This window comes from Lepidochelys kempii, chromosome 3 (assembly GCF_965140285.1).
Source record: "Lepidochelys kempii isolate rLepKem1 chromosome 3, rLepKem1.hap1, whole genome shotgun sequence".
Lineage (NCBI taxonomy): Eukaryota > Metazoa > Chordata > Testudines > Cheloniidae > Lepidochelys > Lepidochelys kempii.
This window is the reverse complement of record NC_136382.1, coordinates 66,374,257-66,395,898: the sequence shown is the minus strand read 5'-3', so window position 1 is coordinate 66,395,898 and position 21,642 is coordinate 66,374,257. Positions and strand designations below refer to the sequence as shown.

At 42.0% G+C, this 21,642-nt stretch overlaps 1 protein-coding gene across 5 annotated transcripts in view; it reads right to left on the bottom strand.

Moving 5' to 3' along the window:
* CYB5R4 (cytochrome b5 reductase 4) overlaps positions 1-21,642 on the bottom strand; it is an 82,741-nt gene that overhangs the window by 20,490 nt on the left and 40,609 nt on the right. For 4 of the 5 annotated variants that reach the window (XM_073336568.2, XM_073336569.2, XM_073336572.2 and 1 more), the window contains one exon: positions 11,297-11,437. In XM_073336568.2, coding sequence (XP_073192669.2) covers positions 11,297-11,437 — 141 coding nt within the window. Of the gene's footprint in view, positions 1-2,180; positions 2,865-11,296; positions 11,438-21,642 lie in introns of all 5 variants that reach the window. The other variant, XR_012157984.2, reaches the window with a different exon arrangement.

Genomic DNA, 21,642 nt, shown 5'->3' with positions numbered 1-21,642 from the left:
GATTTGACAGCATGGAGCGGGGCGTAATGACAGCATGGAGCGGGGCGTTTGAAAACATATGGATTGAGGCCCAGGTAGCAGCTCTACATATCTCAGAAACTGGGATATTCTTCAAAAATGCAGTAGATGTCACTTGAGTGCATTCTCACCCCCCTGGGGCAAGCTGAGCACCTGTAGACTTGTAACAGATATAGATATAACTTGATACCCATCTCGAAAGTCTTTGAATAGAAATACCCTTACAACTATGCACAAAAGATATGAAGAACCTAGGCAATCTCCTCAACTACTTAGTTGTATTCAAGTAGAAGGCTAAGGCCCTTCTAAAATGCAGGGTATGAAAGTAGGATTCTGGCTGAGAATTGTGAGATTTTTGGAAAGAATATCAGTAGATGGATAGACTGGTTAAGATGAAAATCCAACGCAATCGTGGATGGAAACCTAGGATGTGGACCTAAAGAAACCTTCTACCCAAAGAACATGGTGAAAGAGGAATCTGTCATCTGAGCTCAGATTTCCTTGACTCTACAGGCCAACATGACAGCAACTAGGAAGGCAGTCTTCATAGACAAAAGAAGGAGGGAGCAGGTAGCCACTGGTTCAAACAAATGTCTCGTCAGCTCGTTGAGGACTGGACTGAGGTCCCAGGATGGAGTGGGTGTCTAAAGTGGGAAAATAGGTTACTCAGACCCTTCATAAATCTGTACAACACCGGGTGACCAAAAATGGAGCATCCCCTCAACTGGAGGATGGCAGCCAAGTGTACCTTGACTGATCCGATGGATAACATGGACGTCTTCAAATCCAGGGCATAATTCAGGATAAGGGAAAGGGGACCCAATTCAGGTAGGAGGTACTGACGACGACACCAGTCAGCAAATCTTTTCAAATTCTGCAAGTTCGCAGGTTGATGTTTTCCTACTGTGTAATAGAACACGTGCTAAACCTCCATGAAGCAGAAAACCTCTATTGCTAAGGTTTCAGAGTAACAGCCATGTTAGTCTGTATTCGCAAAAAGAAAAGGAGTACTTGTGGCACCTTAGAGACTAACAAATTTATTTGAGCATAAGCTTTCGTGAGCTACAGCTCACTTCATCGGATGCATTACTATTACTAAGAACCATCCAGGAGTCATGCTCTGAGATGGAGAGCTGCCACATTGTGGTAAAGCACACTACATGTCCGAGATAGGGGATGAGGAAAGGTCAGGAGCTTGACTGGCAGTTAGACACACAGCTGAATCAGGAAAGGGTGCCAAGCTTATCTCAGCCAGGTAGGTACTATGAGAAAAACTCCAGCCTTGACCTGCCTGATCTTATCACCCTTAGAATTAGAGGTGTCAGGGGAAAGACACAAAACAGACTTCTTCCAAGGTAGAAAAGAGGCATCCTCAGGCAGAGATGACCCAAATGCCCCCTTGTACAGAAAAGACGACACTTCTTGTTTTCAGAAATGATGAAAAGATCTATCTCTGGCCATCCCCATCTCTGGAATATGTCTTTGAAGACCTGCACGTCCAGCTCCTATTCATAGTCATGGGAAAAAAGTGTCTGCTGAGGGCCTCTACAGTGGTGTTCCAGATGCCTGGAACGTAGGCTCCTGAAATTTGGATGTGGTTGGCTATGCACCAGTTCCAGAATTTTACAGCTGTGACGCACAAGGAGGGAGATCTTGCCTGATCAAGGGCAGGAAATGAAGGCAAGCGTTTCTGACTGCCCTGAGCTCCAACAGGTTGATGAGGAGACTAGTTTGTGGGCCATCCATCTGCCTCGAACTACCAGGGTACCAAGGTGGGCTCCACAACCTAACAGGGATATTTCAGTTGTTAGAGTCACTGTCAGGTCTGGAAGGTGGAAAGGGACAGCCTTGCAGATGTGGAGTTGCTTTGTTCAAAGTTCAGGGAATTCTTTATGTGTAAGGGGGTGTCCAAGACGTCCCTGGTCAGAGAATAGGCAGTTCTCAACCAATCTTTGAAGCAGCAAAGGTGTAACCTTGTATGATTGTTAACAAAGGTACATGCTGCCATATGCCATGAGGAGTTGAAGATAGTTCCTTATTGATGTCTGAGAGCTTCCCTGAATCATCCCTCCAGTCCTGACAGTCATAAAATTTGTCTAAAGGAAGGTATGCTCTAGCTGTCACTGAGTACAATAAACTGAATTCCTTGCATTGGTACTTACGTGGATTTCTTTATGTTCAGCTGTAGGTCCAACTCTCAGAAAAAAGCAAGAGCCTTCTGATTGGATGACAACACTGTCTCGAAAGAGCAGTCTTTGAGAAGCGAATCGTCGAGCTATGGGAAAATGAAGATAAGCCACCACTATGGCTAGAAACTTCAAGAACACCCTTGGAACTGAAGAGGAACACTCTGTACTGGAAATTATCTTGGCCCACAGTGAATCGCAGGTATTTGCTGTGTGATCAGTGTGTGGCTGTATGGAAATAAGTGTCTTGTAGGTCAAGGAACGAAAACCAATCCTCTTCCTCTAGCGTAGGAATTATAGCTGCTAGATTCACCAACCTGAACTTTTGAGGCTTCATGAACTTGTTCAGCTACCTCAGAGCAGCCTCCAACCTCGGTCCTATTTTGGTACTAGGAAGTATATTGTATAGAACCCCCTGCCATCGTAAGGAGAAGGAACTGGCTCTATCGCTCCTAGCTTCAGAAGAGAGTCCACCTCCTGTTTTAGTAGAAGTTCGTGAAAGGCAGGCCTGAAGAGAGGTGGGGAAAGAGTCAAAAACTGGATGGTGCAGTCCAATGTTATGATCTCCAAGATCCACTAGTCCATAGTGATCCACTCCCAAGTCTGGCGGAAATGGACAAGGTGGTCCCCAAATGGAGGGAAGTGGGCAAAAGGGTGCAACTATAAAAATCAGAGGAATAAAAGGAATCAAACACTCAACCAGCCAATCAAAACTGTTGCATAGATCAGCGTTTTTCAAAGTTCGGGTAGCGACCCAGTACTGGGTCACGGCATGTACGGCACTGGGTTGCTCTGGGCAGCACAGCCGACCAGGCTGTTAAAAATCCCGTTGGCGGTGCTGCCCAGCTAAGGCAGGCTAGTGCCTACCTGTTCTGACACTGGGCTGCACCCCAGCAGTGGGTCCGGCTTCCAGGCAAGGGGCCACAGGGTTCCGCGTGCTGCCCCAGCCCTGAGCACCAGCTCCACACTTTATTCTCTCAGTGAGTCATAATGCCAATCCTCAGTTACTAGTTGAATAACAGACAGTCTTCAGTGACAACTCTAATAAATCAATCACTTAGCATAGCAGAAATAAAGTCAGAAAGAAATAAAGACTAATTCACAATGAATGCAAAAATCTCAATGCTTCTTGGCATTTAACTTAAGTATCAACTTCATTTTTTATCTAGGAACAAATGATCCATTTCCCTGTGATGCTGTTTTAATGGTCATCACTTCCTTATTGTTTCTGTAAAATCTAGGAGGTTGCAAGAACTAGGAGACATCAACATACAGCAATTTGAGGGTTTTTTCCTACTTCAAAGCAATACATTTGGGAATTATCAACTTCCCCTTCATCTTTAAATGAAAGATTTATTATGGGGGGGAGACTGGAAGGCTTTCTTCATCACTCCAAACAACAACATTGACACAGGTCCCCCAGTCATAAAACTGCTCAGTGAATGACAAAGCTAAACTAAATGCTGAAGAGAAGAAAAAAAACGTGTGTGTTTGTTCTTGTTTAAAATAGAAGCACTTTTTTGGCATGATGCATTTTATTTTTTTAAGCAACTCAGTATTACAAGGAGTGACTGAAGTAAAGTTTTCAGTAATTCTCTTCCCATTACTGTACCTAAAATATTCCTATCGCCACCTTGCCTTTCATTATGGTCTTCCATAGTTAAGGAAGCATCAAAATTTTCTCTTTTACAGAATCTTTACATCAGTGTCTCACCTTTTTCAGAACCCTTTTTAGTAAATATGCAATGGGGAATTTGAACCAAATTTCAGACACTAACTAACATTTTATCTCCAATATATATTTTGTGTTTGTATGTTGATTTTCCCCCAAAATGTGAACTTCTGCTGTCCGCTATGCAGTAACATTGTGACATCAGAGCTACTCAGCCCCTCAATCACTCCAGTTAATTGGCATACTTGGGAAGAATCACTATTTGCCCTGGTTGTCATGGCTACCTTTGATGACTGATTTGCCTCAGAAGACTAGCATTTCTGCAGAGAAGGGGCCCACAAAGAACAGTAATCAAAACAGAGTGGGTTCAGATAAGCTCCTACTGTACTCTGAGTCTGAACTGTAAATTACACTACTTTTCAAACAACAGGTTTCAGAGTAGCAGCCACATTAGTCTGTATTTGCAAAAAGAAAAGGAGTACTTGTGGCACCTTAGAGACTAACAAATTTATCTGAGCATAAGCTTTCGTGAGCTACAGCTCACTTTATCAGATGCATGCCGTGGAAAATACAGTGGGGAGATTTATATACACAGAGAACATGAAACAATGGGTGTTACCATACACACTGTAACCAGAGTGATCAAGTAAGGTGAGCTGTTACCAGCGGGAGAGCGGGGGAGGGAGGAAACCTTTTGTAGTGATAATCAAGGTGGCCATTTCCAGCAGTTGACAAGAACCTGTGAGGAAGGGGAGGGGGGCGGAGAGGAGGAAGAGGAGGAGGAGAATAAACATGGCGAAATAGTTTTTCTTTGTGTAATGACATATCCACTCCCAGTCTTTATTCAAGCCTAAGTTAATTGTATCCAGTTAGCAAATTAATTCCAATTCAGCAGTTTCTCGGAGTCTGTTTTTGACTTTTTTTGTTGAAGAATTGCTATTTTTAGGTCTGTAATCGAATGACCAAAGAGACTGAAGTGCTCTCCAACTGGTTAAAACTATTTCCCCATGTTTATTCCCCCCCACCACCACTGTTCCTCACACGTCTTGCCAACTGCTGGAAATGGCCCACCTTGATTATCACTACAAAAGATTTCCCCCCTCCCCCGCTGGTAACAGCTCACCTTACTTGATCACTCTGGTTACAGTGTGTATGGTAACACCCATTGTTTCATGTTTTCTGTGTATATAAATCTCCCCACTGTATTTTCCACTGCATGCATCCGATGAAGTGAGCTGTAGCTCACGAAAGCTTATGCTCAAATAAATTTGTTAGTCTCTAAGGTGCCACAAGTACTCCTTCCCTTTTCAAATGGTAATTCTTACTTGTTCTCAAGAAGGGTTACGTGAAAATAAGCAACAAAACTACAGCTCCTTTCCATCTATTAGTTATGCTTCTTACAAATTGGAGGTTATGGTTTTGAACATTTACCTTTTTAGAGAATGGGAAATTATAGACATAAGTCCCTACTCAAACAGTTACCCAGTTACAAAGTCTGTCATTTAGAAGCTGCAGTAACATCGACATTGCATTAAAAACATGCTTTGTTTGCAAACAACTTAATTACTTGCAATATATTGGTCAATATGGCACTGAGTGGTGAAATACAGAACTTCAAAGATGACAATGACAATAAAACACACATTTAAGACAACCACCATTTAGGCCTTCTGATTTTAGGTTTTAACTAGTAAACCCCAAAAGAATACTTTCTGGAGGCTCAGCTTCCTGTGTCCATGATGGAGCTGATGCCATGTTAATTTTTGCATTCTCCTCCCCCTTGAGATAATTAAGTGGCTGTCAATCATTTGATTGCTTTGTTTACTTTTATGTAAATGTGCTTTCATTGTTTGTCTCAGTTTACACTGGAGAGAGTACACATTCAAGCAGATGGACCACATTTCTTTGTCTAGGGTGGGGTGATGTAAGCTCTGTCTGCCAAATATATTAAAACTTTTCATATATCACCCCTACGTACACCATGCAGTGATGCTAATGATCAGCATGTTACCAGTTCACATATGATAGCTTACATGACATCTTTGAGATGCAGATTATGACAACAATGAGTTGGTCAGGCCAGCTGACTAACTACTACATGCTGGGGTGCCCCTTGTCCTCAGGCATATGGGTGCTCTCAGGGTCACAGCACTACAAGAAAGTGCTCCTGGGAACCTTCAGTGTGAACCAACAGGGGCTACGTGGACCAATTAATGTGCAAGACATTAGCGCACTTTAGAAATCACACCCCTGTGCTTTGTGTAGACCAGGGATCAACAACCTGATCGCAGCTCCCACTGGCTGCGGTTCGCCGTTCCAGGCCAATGGAAGCTGTGGGAAGCGTCGGCCAGCACATCCATTGGCCCACGCCGCTTCCCGCAGCTCCCATTGGCCTGGAACGGCGAACTTCAGCCAGTGGGAGCTGCGATCAGCCGAGCCTGCAGACGCTGCAGGTAAACAAACTGCCCCGGCCCACCAGCAGATTTTCCTGACAGGCTGCGTGCCAAAGGTTGCCAATCCCTGGTGTAGACAAACCCTTATTACATGTAACCATTCCTGGTGTTTTTTCAGTGTTTATTGGATAAAAAATTCCCTTTTTTTGTATTGTGGGCTTTGAAAACTGGGGTTTTGTCTACATAGGCAAGTGAAAGACAAAACTTTTGTCATTCAGAGGTGTTAAAAAAACACACACACACACACACACACACACACACACAGAAGACAAAAGTTTTGCCAACGACAAGTGCCAGTATGACTAGCACTGTGTCGGCAGGACCGCTCTCCTGCCGACAACACTAATGCTGCTTGTTGGGGATGGAAGTTTTTTGTTGGCAGGACTGCTCAAACAGTGGCTACACACGGCGTGACTTTTAGCGGCATGGCTGTACAGCCATGTTGCTAAAAGCTGCGTAGTGTAGGCATAACCACAGATAAAACCTTAAAGATATAAGCAGAGAGAAAAAACATTTTGGCATCCTTCATCTGAAGAGACAAAGAAACCTAGCACTCTGAGCTCTATGTTAGAACCTGGCTAAGAACTGCCCAGGCATGCTGCAAGAATAATCATGGAAGAAAACTACTTTGAACAAAAGACTCTAGTTTGTTAAATTTTAGTCTTAGAAACGCATTTTTACTGTTGTTTGTTTGTAACCATTTCTATCCCAATTCTTTCTACTTGGTATCACTTAAACAGCTGTCTTTGTTAAAAAAAAATGTATTGTTTTATCACACAATAGTCACCACACAGTGTTTCAAACTCAAGAGTTTTAAAATCCACAACCAAACTAGCCGGTTGGTGCTGTGGAGTGTCTCTTTAGAGGCACAGGGAACTTGATACAGTTTTGTGAGTGCTACAGTGAGAGGAACTGAGCACTGCAAAGGAGATAGTATTGGACAGAGTCAGCATTGTTGGTGTCACGCTACAAGGATTAACCAGGCTGGTCATTGTACGGTAACCAGACTGCTCTGAGACAAAACTGCACAGCACAGAAGCACCCAAGGTTACAGAGTAGGTGGTGACAACCCCTTACTGGTCTGGGTGAACCCCCAAAGTACCACAACCAGTACAACACGAAAACTAAGGAATATTACAAAGATTACTCTCTTTCCAGTATAAACTGAAATGAAAGTCCCCAAAAGCCCAGATTTTTGGAAATCCCTATGGGACTCAAAAACTGTTATTAATGAACTCTCCAAAATAGAAGCTCTAAAACAAGTAAGTGCTTTATTATTTAAATAGCACATATATAAAAGATTCTCTCTTAAAATGTAAAGAAATTCACAAAATATTTCATTAACATTACTTAAAGTTCCTCTCTGCCAACAAATACATAAAAAGTAGGAAATACAAAGTTAAGGATTTAATAAGGAGAACAAAGTCAAGCACTAAAGTTAGGAAATGCCATAGCGAACATTGTCTTTGCAGCCTTAATTTGGCCCCGATGCTTATGCATTATGATGCAGCCTCTACTTGCACATAGATTGACTACCTATGAAAAGTTAGGTGTACTTTACTTGCTGAGCATCACATGACAACTCTGTGGCAGAGGCAGGGATAAAATCCAAGTCTCCAGGGTGGCATTCAACTTCCCTTTCTCTTCTTGCAGTCCCCTGCCTCATTCAGTACAAGTCTTCTGTTAGGCAAAAAGATTCCCCCTCCGCAAGAATTAGGCAGGCACACACACTACTGAAGGGGGTTTATTCACAGTACAGGGAAGACTGAAAAACAGCTTTAAAAATATGGTGCCATAGTGGCCAGTTATATACTTTTTAAATTAATTTATTTGCATTTATTTGTACATACAGAGACAGACACTGTTACAAGTTAAGAGAACTTTGAACAAAGACAGAAAAAGGAACAGTAGGTACGTATAGCAGTTGTCCTGATTACAATAAGTATTTATGGCTATCTTGCGGGGGAAAGATGTGGGGCGGAGGGAGGGAGGGGTCGGGATGAGTGCTTACAGATATCCATTGGGCTGTGAAGGGAAGGTTTGTTCTGTTCTAAGAGCTGAGTTACTGGGCGGACATTTGACCATATAAGTTTATCTAGTGTTTACAGCTGTTAGTGTCCTTGGGCTACTGAATCATTTCTGCTTGATCTGCGGTTTCTGTTTTAGCTGTTAGCTAAATTTTAACTCTTGCCTGACAATTCCAACTTCTGTAACAAATGCAACAGTGGTATTACAGACAACAGTCTTCACTTTGAAAACTTGATTCATCCCTAGAGCAACTCCACCCTGTGCACTCAATCAACCATGGATCCTGGGTTAAAAAAAAAAAGTATGTGAAGACTGTGGGCTTGTCTACACTTAAAACACTGCAGTGCTTTAGTGTAGACACCACCTACGCTGATGGGAGGGATACTAGCACTGTCTACATGGGGACTTAAATTGACTCAATTACGTCTCTTAAGAGTGTGGACTTTTCACACTCCTGAGAGACACATTATGTCGACCTAATTTTCTAGTGTAGACCAGGCCTGTGTCATAACGCAGACACACAAGGTGGTCAAATTAAGACTCCATGCACACAACATTCATTCTGGCACTTCCTAACTTAACACCACTTGACTTTGCAAGATTTTAATCCTTTTTAATCCTTGTAAGAGGCCTTGTAATGGATAGCAGATGAAAGTAATCCTGCTGTTTCCCTTTGCCTGCTTCAGAATCCAGATAGCCCATATATTAGATCTGCAGGATGTATCCGATTGTCCATCTTTGACATCATGAAGGCTCAGTATAGCCCCATAAGTGATGTTAGCTTCACAAACTTCGTAAACAATGCATGACTGTATCTATTTTTTAAAATTTACTTTTTTTATTTACATTTGCCAGACAACCCACTCGATCTAAGAGGTTTGTCCATCTCTTAACACCCTGAAAGATGATCAGAAAGGGTTAAGGGCTCCATCTTCCACATCTTTGTGCCAATCTGAGAATAAGCATCTAGGGCTGGAATGAAAAACTACTTTCTATTGTAACTAGTTGTTTTGTGTTTTTTGGATACTTTTACCCATGGTTCGCTTCAGTATTACAGGTGCAGTTTTTAACATAAGGCGCACAGGACATCAGATGTTTCAAGAATAGGCTGGCCCCTTTACTTTGGTTGCCTAATTGGCTACAAAGTACCAACAGGCCACTTGGAGCTTTTTGCTTTTTTATCTTCCTTTCCCCCTTTTGAGTAGGGAAAAGGCTGTGACTTCCAGATTCTGCTATTGCAAGCAGACACTGAAAGGGGAAAGGAAAAGATACAGGCTCTGAGCCTCATATTCTTTCAGCTGCTGTTACAGCTATATTAGATGCTTTGGTACCTCTCCTTCAGGTCTGATTTTTTAAAGTAGCTGCCCCACAGGTAGAATGAAATAACCCACAGCTGCTGCTAGTGGCACTTGAAGATAGAAGCTGTCTACCCCCCCAATATGTACCTTTCATTAGTAATGAACGTATGCCTCCATGGTGAGAAAGATGGGTGCTGCTGGGCAGAGATCATAGGGCCACCAGCAGCTGCTGTTCTGCGCTCCCTACTGCAACTCTTCCAATTAAAGGAGTCATTTATTTTCATCCATTAAATAAAAGAACTGTATACCTCTTAGTTCAGGAAAGTTACATAAGCACTCAATGCCAAACCCTCTCTAGAATGGAGATACTTGTAGATTACTTAACTGGAATGCTGGATATCTGACAATGGGAACAGACAAACAGTAACTAAATGGTACGGGTTAAGGTAAGAGTTCATACAAAAGAACAGAGTAACTGACTCCCTTGACTTTTTGCAGGTATTTAACAGGCTGGTTTATTTTATTAATAAAACTGGATTTGATTTCTGTTGGTCACAGTTCAGGACACCTGCATATGTGTTTTCCCGCAGCCATCCAGCAAGGGCACCCCTGCCTCAGGCTTCCAGCTCCCCAGCCAATTTCTTTTCTAGGATGGGGACACTTCTGAAGGGGCATTTCCAGGCTGCACAGTTTCCCTGCTTCATTGTGTTATTCCTAGCAGAGACAGGCAGCTTGCTTTCTCTGTCAACAATTATAAGTTACCTCACAGTTCTTTCTACGCAAGCCTGTTCTATTCTTAAGGTAAAAGCACTACAAAGAAAGCACATTAAAAACAATAAAAGAACCTACACAAATGCTAATAAGCTTATCAGAGATCACTCCAACCTTGACATGGACTCTGGCTGGAGCAGTCCTTCCAAACCTCACCCAAGGGGTTTATTTTTGTGGTGCGTCACTGCATCAGCTCAGAATAAGCACATTCATAACAAGTTTTGTCCACCTTTTATACCAGGGGTTCTCAAACTGGGAGTCCTGATCCCTCACGGAGTCACAAGTTTATGTGGGGGGTTGTGAGCTGTCAGACTCCACCCCCAAGCCCCGCTTCAGCTCCAGCATTCATAATAGTGTTAAATATTAAAAATAAAAATTATAAAGGGGGGATCACACTCAGAGACTTGCTGTGTGAAAGGGGTCACCAATACAAAACATTGAGAATTACTGCTTTATACAGTTCAGGGGTCTTTGATCTGGAGTTTCCAGGGCAGGTAATTAGTTTTCCTCCTCAGACAGTAGTTTCAAAAGAGTGGATTCGAAGTGGGTCATTTGCATTCCCTTTATCCCCAGGTATCCCCCTAGGAAATCCACTTCCTACATATTAATCTAAAAACCCCTTTGAAGTTTCTAATACCTGCCAGAGACTGCATTAGTCACTCTCCTAGAGAAGTTACATTCATATAATTCCACAACACCACATACACAACTGCATGTTTAATACAATGAACCTCAATAAGGTTTACCTTAATTCAATAAAGTTCATTAAGGATATTGCAAGAAATTGTCAAGATGTCTGTCACACTGCTAATGATCCAAAAAAAGCACTTTTATTAAGTAATGTTAGTGGATAGATTCAGCTATTCTTACCTGCAATAATTTGTTTGAGGTAAACGTGGTGCCCAACAGGAACCTGTAGATGAGTACTCTGTGGCAACATTAAGCAGAAAAGTTTGGTGTCATGGGTGACTTCTGTCTTAGAAATCAGTTTGCACCTTCTGTAGCACAGCCCTAAAAGAGAAGGATTGAGAGGTTTTTTGTTTTTGTTTTTTAATATGCCTGGTAAAGCATCCAAGTTAGGCTCTGACGTGCAAAAGTATTCAGAAAACAACTATATTTTTATGGGGTTTCTACAGATATAAAACTTACGTTCAGTTTTCATTTAAAAATAAGTAAATACACGCAAAAATTATATGTAACCTTCAAGCACTGAAAAACTCCTCATATAGCTCTTGGTGCCATTAAATCTAAGCACTTTACCATAACAGTATATAGCACTTTTCCTCCTTACAGAACAGGTCATCCAGATCACTAATGATAAAAGCCTATACTTTTCTGGGTCTCGGAAAATTTCACGGAAAAGTAGTAAAAGCAAGAGCTTCTAAACAGAAAAAGGGGTTTTATAGCAAAAGGACGTTTTTATTGGATTAAAGTAAAAGCGTTTAAAACAAACTGTTCCAGCTGAGCTGTGTCTGTACATATGTCCCCAATTGCTTTATTTTCAAGGAGCATCAAATATGTGTAAGAGCCAAGAACATCTGACCATACTATTATACCTGCAAGCGTATGTGCAGGATACTGTCCATCCAGTTTGCTCTGCAATTTTCAAAGTTTGTAATTTGGCTAATTTAGAGAGTCTAATTTGCTAGTTACATATTACTGTTATTGAAACATGTCATCATTTTCTATGGTGTTTTGCTGCATATATTATTGCACTGAGTTACTTTAACATATAGCAATTAATATGGAGATCATCACTATAGAAAACTGCTTAAAAATGTAATGTTTGAGATATTGAACATATTTTTCATAAACATTTTTTCATGGTTTCTGTCTAATATATCCTATAAGAGCTTGCTTTGGATGAGTGAAAAGAAAACTCCAGATGTTATGCTTTGGGTGTATGAGCAGGATTCCTACATCATTTTATTTGAAAAGGCAATAAAGGAGTTTCATATTCTGAAATAATCATTTCAAGGTTCAGCAAGATAGCAGCAGCTATATTCCAGCACATGAAACCTTCTTAGTCAGTACTGCATATAAACTCTTTTGTAGGATAAAAATCTTCTAGAAAGGTGTAGCGGCTGATGGAGAAGAATTTTATCTGATGGACAAGATTTTATGTGCACAATGGAAAAGATTTTATACATTGGCTACCCTTTGTGTATACATTTTCAATCATTAGGAAAAAATGACAAAAAGTGACTTGTAATGCTAAACATTTTCAAAAATTGTCCTTTATCAGGATCTACTCAAGATTCAGCTATCAATTTTTGTGCAGTTACACAATTTTGTTTTAGCGATACAACAAAAAGTGAAACTTCCACAAATTGCAGTACGAGATCAATTTTGAATACTTCCTATTAAAAGCATATGAAGAGAAACTAAAACACACACAAAAATTCAAGTTGTAAAAAAACTCACAAGTGACGTTTCCACACTAACTTTATATATAAAGAAAAACACGAATTTAAGCCCCATTACAATGTTAACTATGGAGATACAGTCAGTGCCTCCATATTTTCCTAGAGACACAATAAATCACTATGTTCACTGAAAGACATCAATATATGCCAAGAATTTCATAGATTTTCATAAGAAGCATCTGGAAAGCTCTGCATTAAGATAATAAATCCCAAAAATGCAATAGTTTGAGTGTGACATTATAGAGGCCAAATTTATTTACTTCCTCTCAGTTAATTTTCATGGAATTTACTGCAAAACACTTCTAATGCACTCATTTACAGGCGTTAGTTACCTGATTAGTTAACATAACCTCAAAGATTAATATCTGGAACAAACAAATTTACATTTATCACATGGTTTTCAGCCAAGTTTTAAATACAGTACTGTGCCACAGAATTCCTAATTATCTGAAGGGAGCATGACCTGCTTGCTAAATCTTATCTGAAAGCTCACACTGCTGCTTCAATTTCAAAACCTGAAGACATTTCCCCCCATGTATTCAAATAGCTAAATAGCTCTCTTTTTGCCACAGAATCTTAGTTCCTCACAAACATTTATGATATTATTCTCACAACAGACCTGTGAGGTAAAGCAGTATTACTTCAGTGTTGAAACTGGGAACTCAGGAACAGACTAAGGGTATGTCTACACTGCAATTTGACACCCACAGCTGGCCTGTGCCAGCTGAGTCAATCTCATGAGGCTGGGGCTAAGGGGCAGTTTAACTGCAGAGTAGATGTTTGGGCTCAAACTGGAGACTCGGTTCGAGGATCCTATGAAGTGGGAGGGACCCAGAGCTCAGGGTGCAGACTGAGTCCAAATGTCTACACCACAATTAAACAGCCCCTTAGCTTGAGCCTTGAGAGCCCAAGTAAGCTGGCACAAGCCAGCCACAAGTGTCTAATTGCAGCATAGACATACCCTCAGTGGCTCATGCCCCAGGTCACACAAAGCCTGTGGCAAAACCAGGAACTGATCATAGATCTTGGTCCAAATCCAGCATTTGATCCCAAGATTATTATTCATTTTACAGTAGCACCTAAAGACCTCAACTGAGCTCTGGACCATATTGAGACACTTTCTACTCTAAATTCTTACCATCTAAAACAAGACAGAAAACGGATGGCACAGAAGACTACACAGCTGGTCAGTGATAGAGCCAGGAAAAGAACCCAGGTCACATGAGTCCCAATCCAGCACCCTATGCACTACTAGACTACACTGTGGTTGGACCTTCCTCTCTCACCAAGTCTGTGTTAATAAATTTTAAAGGCCAAAAGGCCTCAATCATCTAGTCTGACCTCTTGCACTACACAGATCATTATACTTCACCCAGCTATCTACCACTGTAATTTGTGCTTGGCTAAAAAAAATTTTTCAGAAATGTGCCCAAGTCTTGATTTGAAAACCTCTAAAACAGAGGTAGGCAAACTACGGCCCGGGGGCCACATCCGGTCCTCCAGACATTTTAATCCAGCCCTGGAGCTATCCAGGAAGCAGGGTTTGGGGCTTGCCCTGTTCCAGCACTCCAGCCGGGGAGCACAGTCAGGGTCTTGCCCCACTCTGCATGGCTCCTGGAAGCAGCGGCATGTCCCCACTCCGGTTCCGACATGTAGGGGCAGCCAGGGGGCTCCACACGCTGCCCCCATCCCAATCGCCACCACCACAGCTTCCATTGACTGGGAACCGCAGCCAATGGGATCTGCAGGGGTGGTGCCTGCACACAGAGTAGCGCGCAGAACTGCCTGGCCGCGCCTCCACATAGGAGCCAGAGGAGGCACATGCCACTGTTTCTGGGAGCTGCTTCAGGTAAGCGCTGCCCAGAGCTTGCCCCCCTGACTCCCTCCCATGCCCCCAACCCTCTGCCCCAGCCCGGATTCCCTTCCCGCCCTCCGAACCCCTCGGTCCCAGCCCAGAGAACCCTCCTGCACCTCCCAATTCCTCAACTCCAGCCCCACTCCAGAGCCCGCATCCCCAGCTGGAGCTCTCACACCCTTCTGCACCCCAACCCCCAATTTCATGAGCATTCATGGCCCACCATACAATTTCCATACCCAGATGTGGTCCTCGGGCCAAAAAGTTTGTCCACCCCTACTCTAAAAGATGGAGAATCCCCCACTTCCCTTGCCAGTTTGTTCCACTGCTTATTCATTCTCACTGTTAAAAATGGGTGCCTAATTTCTAATTTGAAAGTGTCTGGCTTCAGTTTCCAGCCATTAGTTCTTGTGATGCCCTTTTCCACTACATTAAAGAGCCCTCTTACTACCTGGTATTTTCTCCCCATGAAGGTACTTGGACACTAGTCAGTTCACCTCTCAATCTTCCTTTTGTTAAACTAAAGATTGAGCTCTAAAAGTCTCTCACTATAAGGCATTTTCTCTAGTCCTGGAATCATTTTTATGGCCCTTTTCTGCGCCATCTGCAATTTTTCAAAAATCCTTCTTAAAACGTGGGCACCAGAACTGTAAGCAATATTCCAGTATCGGTCTCACCAATGCTGTTACATTGATGATCATCTCCACTCCATTCTTTACACCAGTATTGACTACTTTTCACTGCTCTCCCTTTGGGAAGTCCACCTTGCCAACCCTCAATCCTTTATGGATTCACTCCTGTATCAGTTTTCAGAGAAGCAGCCATGTTAGTCTGTATCTGCAAAAAGAATAGGAATACTTGTGGCACCTTAGAGACTAAACAAATTTATCAGAGCATAAGCTTTCAGGAGCTACAGCTCACTTCATCGGATGCATAGAATGGAACATATAGTAAGATATGTGTGTGTGTATATATACACACACACACACATATATACACACACACACACAGAAGTTGGAAGTTACCATACAAACTGTGAGAGGCTAATTAGTTAAGATGAGCTATTATCAGCAGGAGAGGAAAACAAAAACAAAAACACTTGTAGTGATAATCAAGATGGCCCATTTAGACAGTTGACAAGAAGGTGTGAGGATACTTAAAGAAATAGATTCAATGTGTGTAATGATCCAGCCACTCCCAGGCTCTATACAAACCCAGGTTAATGGTATCTAGTTTGCATATTAATTCAAGCTCAGCAGTTTGTCCTTGGAGTCTGTTTTTGAAGCTTTTCTGTTGCAAAATTGCCATCCCTTAAATCTTTTACTGAGTGGCCACAGAGGTTGAAGTGTTCTCCTACTGGTTTTTGAATGTTATGATTCCTTGAATATTATGTTGTGCCCATTTATTCTTTTGTGTAGAGACTGTCCGGTTTGGCCAACGTACATGGCAGAGGGGCATTGCTGGCACATGATGGCATATCTCACATTGGTAGATGTGCAGGTGAACGAGCCCCTGATGGCGTGGCTAATGTGATTAGGTCCTATGATGGTGTCACTTGAATAAATATGTGGACAGAGTTGGCATCGGGCTTTGTTGCAAGGATAGGTTCCTGGGTCAGTGTTTTTGTTGTGTGGTTGCTGGTGAGTATTTGCTTCTGGTTGGGGGGCTGTCTGTAAACGAGGACTGGTCTGTCTCCCAAGATCTGTGAGAGTGAGGCATCATTTTTTAGGATAGGTTTTAAATCTCTGATGATGCACTGGAGAGGTTTTAGTTGGGGTCTGAAGGTGACAGCTAGTGGTGTTCTGTTATTTTCTTTGTTGGGCCTGTCCTGTAATAGGTGACTTCTGGGTACTCTTCTGGCTCTGTCAAATCTGTTTTTTCACTTCAGCAGGTGGGTACTGTAGTTTTAAGAATGCTTGATAGAGATCTTGTATGTGTTTGTCTCTGTCTGAGGGATTGGAACAAATGCTGTTGTATCTTAGACCTTGGCTGTAGACAATGGATCGTGTGGCGTGTCCTTGATGGAAGCTGGAGGCATGTAGGTAAGTATAGCGGTCAGTCTCTATGCAAAAGAATAAATGGACACAAATCTGACATCAGGAATCATAACATTCAAAAACTGGTAGGAGAACACTTCATCCTCTACGGCCACACAGTAAAAGATTTAAGGTTGGCAATTTTGCAACAGAAAAGCTTCAAAGACAGACTCCAAGGACAAACTGCTGAGCTTGAATTAATATGCAAACTAGATAGCATTAACCTGGGTTTGAACAGAAATTGGGAGGGGCTGGATCATTACACATATTGAATCTATTTCCCTAAAGTTAAGTATCCTCACGCTTTCTTGTCAACTGTCTAAATGGGCCATCTTGATTATCACAACAGAAGTCTGTTTGTTTTTTTTTCTCTCCTGCTGATAATAGCTCATCTCAACTAATTAGCCTCTCACAGTTTGTATGGTAACTTCCAACGTGTGTGTGTGGGGGGGGGGTGTGGGTGTGGGTGTGTGTGTGACTTTACACTCACCAGTTTTGAAATGGTGATCGGCCATAATGACAGGTTTCATAGTAGCCGTGTTAGTCTGTATTCGCAAAAAGAAAAGGAGTACTAGTGGCACCTTAGAGACTAACCAATTTATTTGATCGTAAGTTTTCGTGAGCTACAGTTCACTTCATCATTAATCAGCCATAATGTTTCACACTTTTAAAAAAACGGAATTAAATGCTTTTTGCAGCATTTTCCACAAAAGTTGCATCACTGTGCTCATGTATGGGAACCAGGAAAATAAGCCAGAAAATCTAATTTCGTTGTCCAAACTAAATGAAGTACAAATAGTAAACAAAAAGCATTAAAGTTTAAAAGTTACTTAAATGGTTTAATATGGATTAATTTAAGTAACAAAAATATTTTACTAAGTATGATTTTTGCCTAATAGTGTTTCTTTAAAGAGTCTCATATAAAGTTGGTGTCAGTAGCATAGTATTGAAGTGCTTGCCTGTCACCTCTGGGGCCTGAGTTCGATTCCCGCCTGGCACAGCAGTATGAATATGTTGTGATGATCTCAACCTATCTCCTGATGGGTAGATTTCCATACCATGCACTTTCCAGAAAACCACCTACAAGAAAATCACGTCTCAATGACTGGAAGAATAGAACAGTTGCTATGTTCTACCACTGTACTAAGTGTATTTCAATGGGTACATGCTGCCTTTATTCTACAAATATATGTTCTAACAGAATGCCAGTACCATAGCCCTCAGTTTTTTGTTTACACTTTACTGGAAAGATATGCCTAACTACAGTTAAGATTAAAATCAATTAATTATTCAACTGATTCTCTTTAAAGTATCAGATGATTGCTGAAACATACCTTTCATACAACATTTGACTTCAAATATCACCTACATTGCAACATAGAACAAAAACTAACAAAAGAGAGGGCATTGTCAACACCTATAAATAACTATTCCTCAAGAAATTCTCTAGCACTTGGTCTTTAAAAAAAATGAGGAATAAGCCTTGTGGAATAAACGTCTTAAAATCTCAAAGGCTTTCTCTTGAAGCGTTTCTCTGTATCAATCAGTCCTGAGGTATAACTGTGTGTTTTCTTGGAAATATTGAAATAAATGTTTTGTAAATTGGTTCCCTTTAGAAGTTTACCTGTCATAATTCCTAGATTACTGTAACTATTTAACTTCACTCTGTTTTACCAACACATAAAGAAAAAATTCTGCAGCAAATCTGAAGAGTTTGTCACAGACTTGTTTAGATTTCTGTTATGTTGGATCATATTAAAGAAGTTCTGTATTAAAATCACAAATGAGTTTGATTCCCCATAGTTTAAATTCCAGAGTATTACTAATTAAGAGGTCTCCTGGTTTTTGGCCTCTTGTTTTTACGGTTTCTCTCCCTCCGTGTGAAACTTGCAAGCTGCTAATTGTGTTAGGATATCCTAAGACAGAGTCTGTTCTCAAAGTATTGCTTTGAAACAACAAATACACACACATACAGACTCAAAGCGATACTTTGTAACAACTACTCACACAGAGAGAGACTCAAAGCAATATTCTGTAACAGAAACAGCACACAGACTCCCTGCCCTTTTGTTGTATTTATCTCACTTTGTTAACAATTGTGATTAAAATAGAGATAGAGGATGTATGTGGATTGATGCTTGGTGTGGATAATAAATGAATGATCAGGGAGGTGCCAGCCTAAGAATCCAGCGTCCATCAGCCAAAGAAGGCGTCAAGTGGAAACAACCAGAGGTCCCCTAGAGGGCAGACTGGAATCCACCCAACAGCCTCAAGGATGGGAGAACCACAAAACAAGATAACATCTGGCAGCACGGAGCCGTCAGGAATGTGCCATCTGCTGATTCAGCAGCAGCATGATGAAGCAATTCCCACAGACCGGCATAGGAGTAAATGCCTATAAAAATGGACTCTAGAAAGCGAGAACTTTGGGGTCTGATTCTGCAAACCAACTTCCAGGAGCATCAGATGAGCATCTGACAAGGCCCTGCTCCCTCCTCCTGTCCAGACCACCTAGCTAGCAGCTTGGCATAAGCAACTTTAAGGATGGTAACTATGATAACCTTGCAGAACCTGTGTGTGTGTATGAATGAATGTGTGAATAAATATGAAACTGAATGGAATGTTATAGCTATAACTGCTTACTATGATTCTTTCTGTATTCACAATAAATGTGGTATTTTGCCTTATTCCCTTTAATAAGGTCCTGCTGGTTTTTATTTTATTGGTATAACATTTCCATATGTGTCTGGATTTCCACATATCTGTTTGTCTAGATTTACATACAGAAGGCCATAACTGCACCAAAATAAATTACCATACTATTTCAATCAGAAAGTCAGCTAAAATCTACAGCAAACAAGTCAATTCCTTAAATTAAGAAGAACTATTTTTCCATTGCTGCATTCTCAAGCTATCTAGTCAGTGATGGGTGAGCCACAGGGAAACCTATTTATTCTTCCATTTAAATAAAAATGTTTTTGCAAAACGATAGCTAAGGCTGGAGGCGATGTTTGGCAAACAAAGATGTGCGCTTGGGATCAGAGATCATCTGCAGTGCCCATCTGACCACACATTTGCACCTCCCCCCTCTAGAGCCGTGAACAGGACTATATAAGCATCCAACCGCCCCCCAGTTCTCTCTCTGTTGCAGAGCTTATGTTTCAGTTCCAAAGCAGAAGGGAGGAGGGTGGGTAGTGGAGCACCCAGAGGGGGACAAATCTCGAAGAACCTCAATTACTGCACCGGGTAAGTAACCTTATCTTCTTCGAATGATATCCCAATGGGTGCTCCCCTCTAGGTGACTAGACAGCAGTGCCCCTCACTGGAAGGCTGGGGCTTTGGAGCAGCATTTACTGCAGATGATAGGACAGTATGTCTTAGGACAGTATCTGCTGCATGTTGTGAGTAATAGCGTAGTGACGGGCAAAGCTGTCTGCTGATGCTTTTGTGGCCATTTTGCAAATGTCAGCAGCAGGGATGTTACTGAGAAAAGCATTGAAAGTGGAGAGCGAGCAGGTGGAATGTGCTCTAATTCCAGTAGGAGGTTGTCAACTGTGTAACTGGCAGGACAGATGTATACACTATGAGATCCACTTGGAAAGGCATTGCTTTAGAGATGGCTGCACCCTTGGATCTTTTGGCCGTTGAAGGGAATAAACGTGGCAATTTTTGGAAAGGTTTACTTCTGTCCAGGTAGAAAGCTAACACACGTCTGACGTCCAGGGTGTGCAGTGCTGCCTCCTGTTGGTTGCCATGATGCTTCGGAAAGAAGCAAGGAAAGGTGGACAGGTTGACTGATATGGAAAGAGGATGGTACCTTGAGTAAAAATTTAGTATGTGGATGTAGCATAACTTTGTCTTTCTGAAGAAGTGTGTACAGAGAATATGCTGTAAGGGCACCAATTTGGCCAACCTGTTGGGCAGACATGATAGCAACAAGAAATGCCATTTTCATCTATAAGTGAACGTAGGAGCATGTTGCCATTGGTTTGAATGGAGGTCTAGTAAGAGAGCGTAGGATGAGGCCAGGGTCCCAGGTCAGGGTTGGATCCTGTATGTGAGAGTAAATATTTTGGAAGTCCTTCAGGAAATGTTTCATGAGTGGGTGTTTGACAACGGAGTGGGCATCTATGTGGCAATGGAAAGTTGTGATGGCTGCCAAATGCACACGAATGGAGCTGGTGGATAATCCTGATTGTTTAAGGTGTAAAATATAATCCAGGATAAGTGGTAGTGGAGAGCTTATTGCGTCGACCTGATGGGAGGTGCACCAGCATTGAAATCTAATCCATTGGTGGAGGTACAGTGCGTCTAGTCATGTTGCAACTGCTATTCAAGAGTATCTGTCTATCTGCTTCCAAACAGGTTATTTCCAAATCCCAGAACCATGGAGGAGCCATGTTTCAGGTGGAGAAGTTATGGATTAGGGTGGAGGATGCAACCTGCATCCTGTGAAAGGACTCACGGAGTTGATGGAGAGAGCTCGGTTGGCATGCCATCATGCGAAGGAGGTAAGTATACCAGATCTGTCATGGCCATGTTGGAGTTATAAGGATGACACAGGCTTGGTCCCCCTGCATCTTGTGGAGTACTCAAAACAGAAGGGTGAAAGGAGGGAAGGCATAGAGCAGTAGCGCATCCCATGAGAGGAGGCATGCATCTCCCAGATATCTATGTCCCAGTCCTGCTCTCGAGCAAAATCGAGAATTTTGCAGTGTGGCAAAAAGATCTATAGTGGGGAATCCTCAGCAGCTGAAGATGAGCTGACAGATTCATGTATCCAGTTCCCACTCGTGCTTGTGGGATAATCTCTTGCTCAATGAGTCCGCAGCAGTGTTCTGGTTTCCAGGGAGGTATGTGGCCAAGGTCGTGATGTCGTGTTGGATACACCAGTTCCAT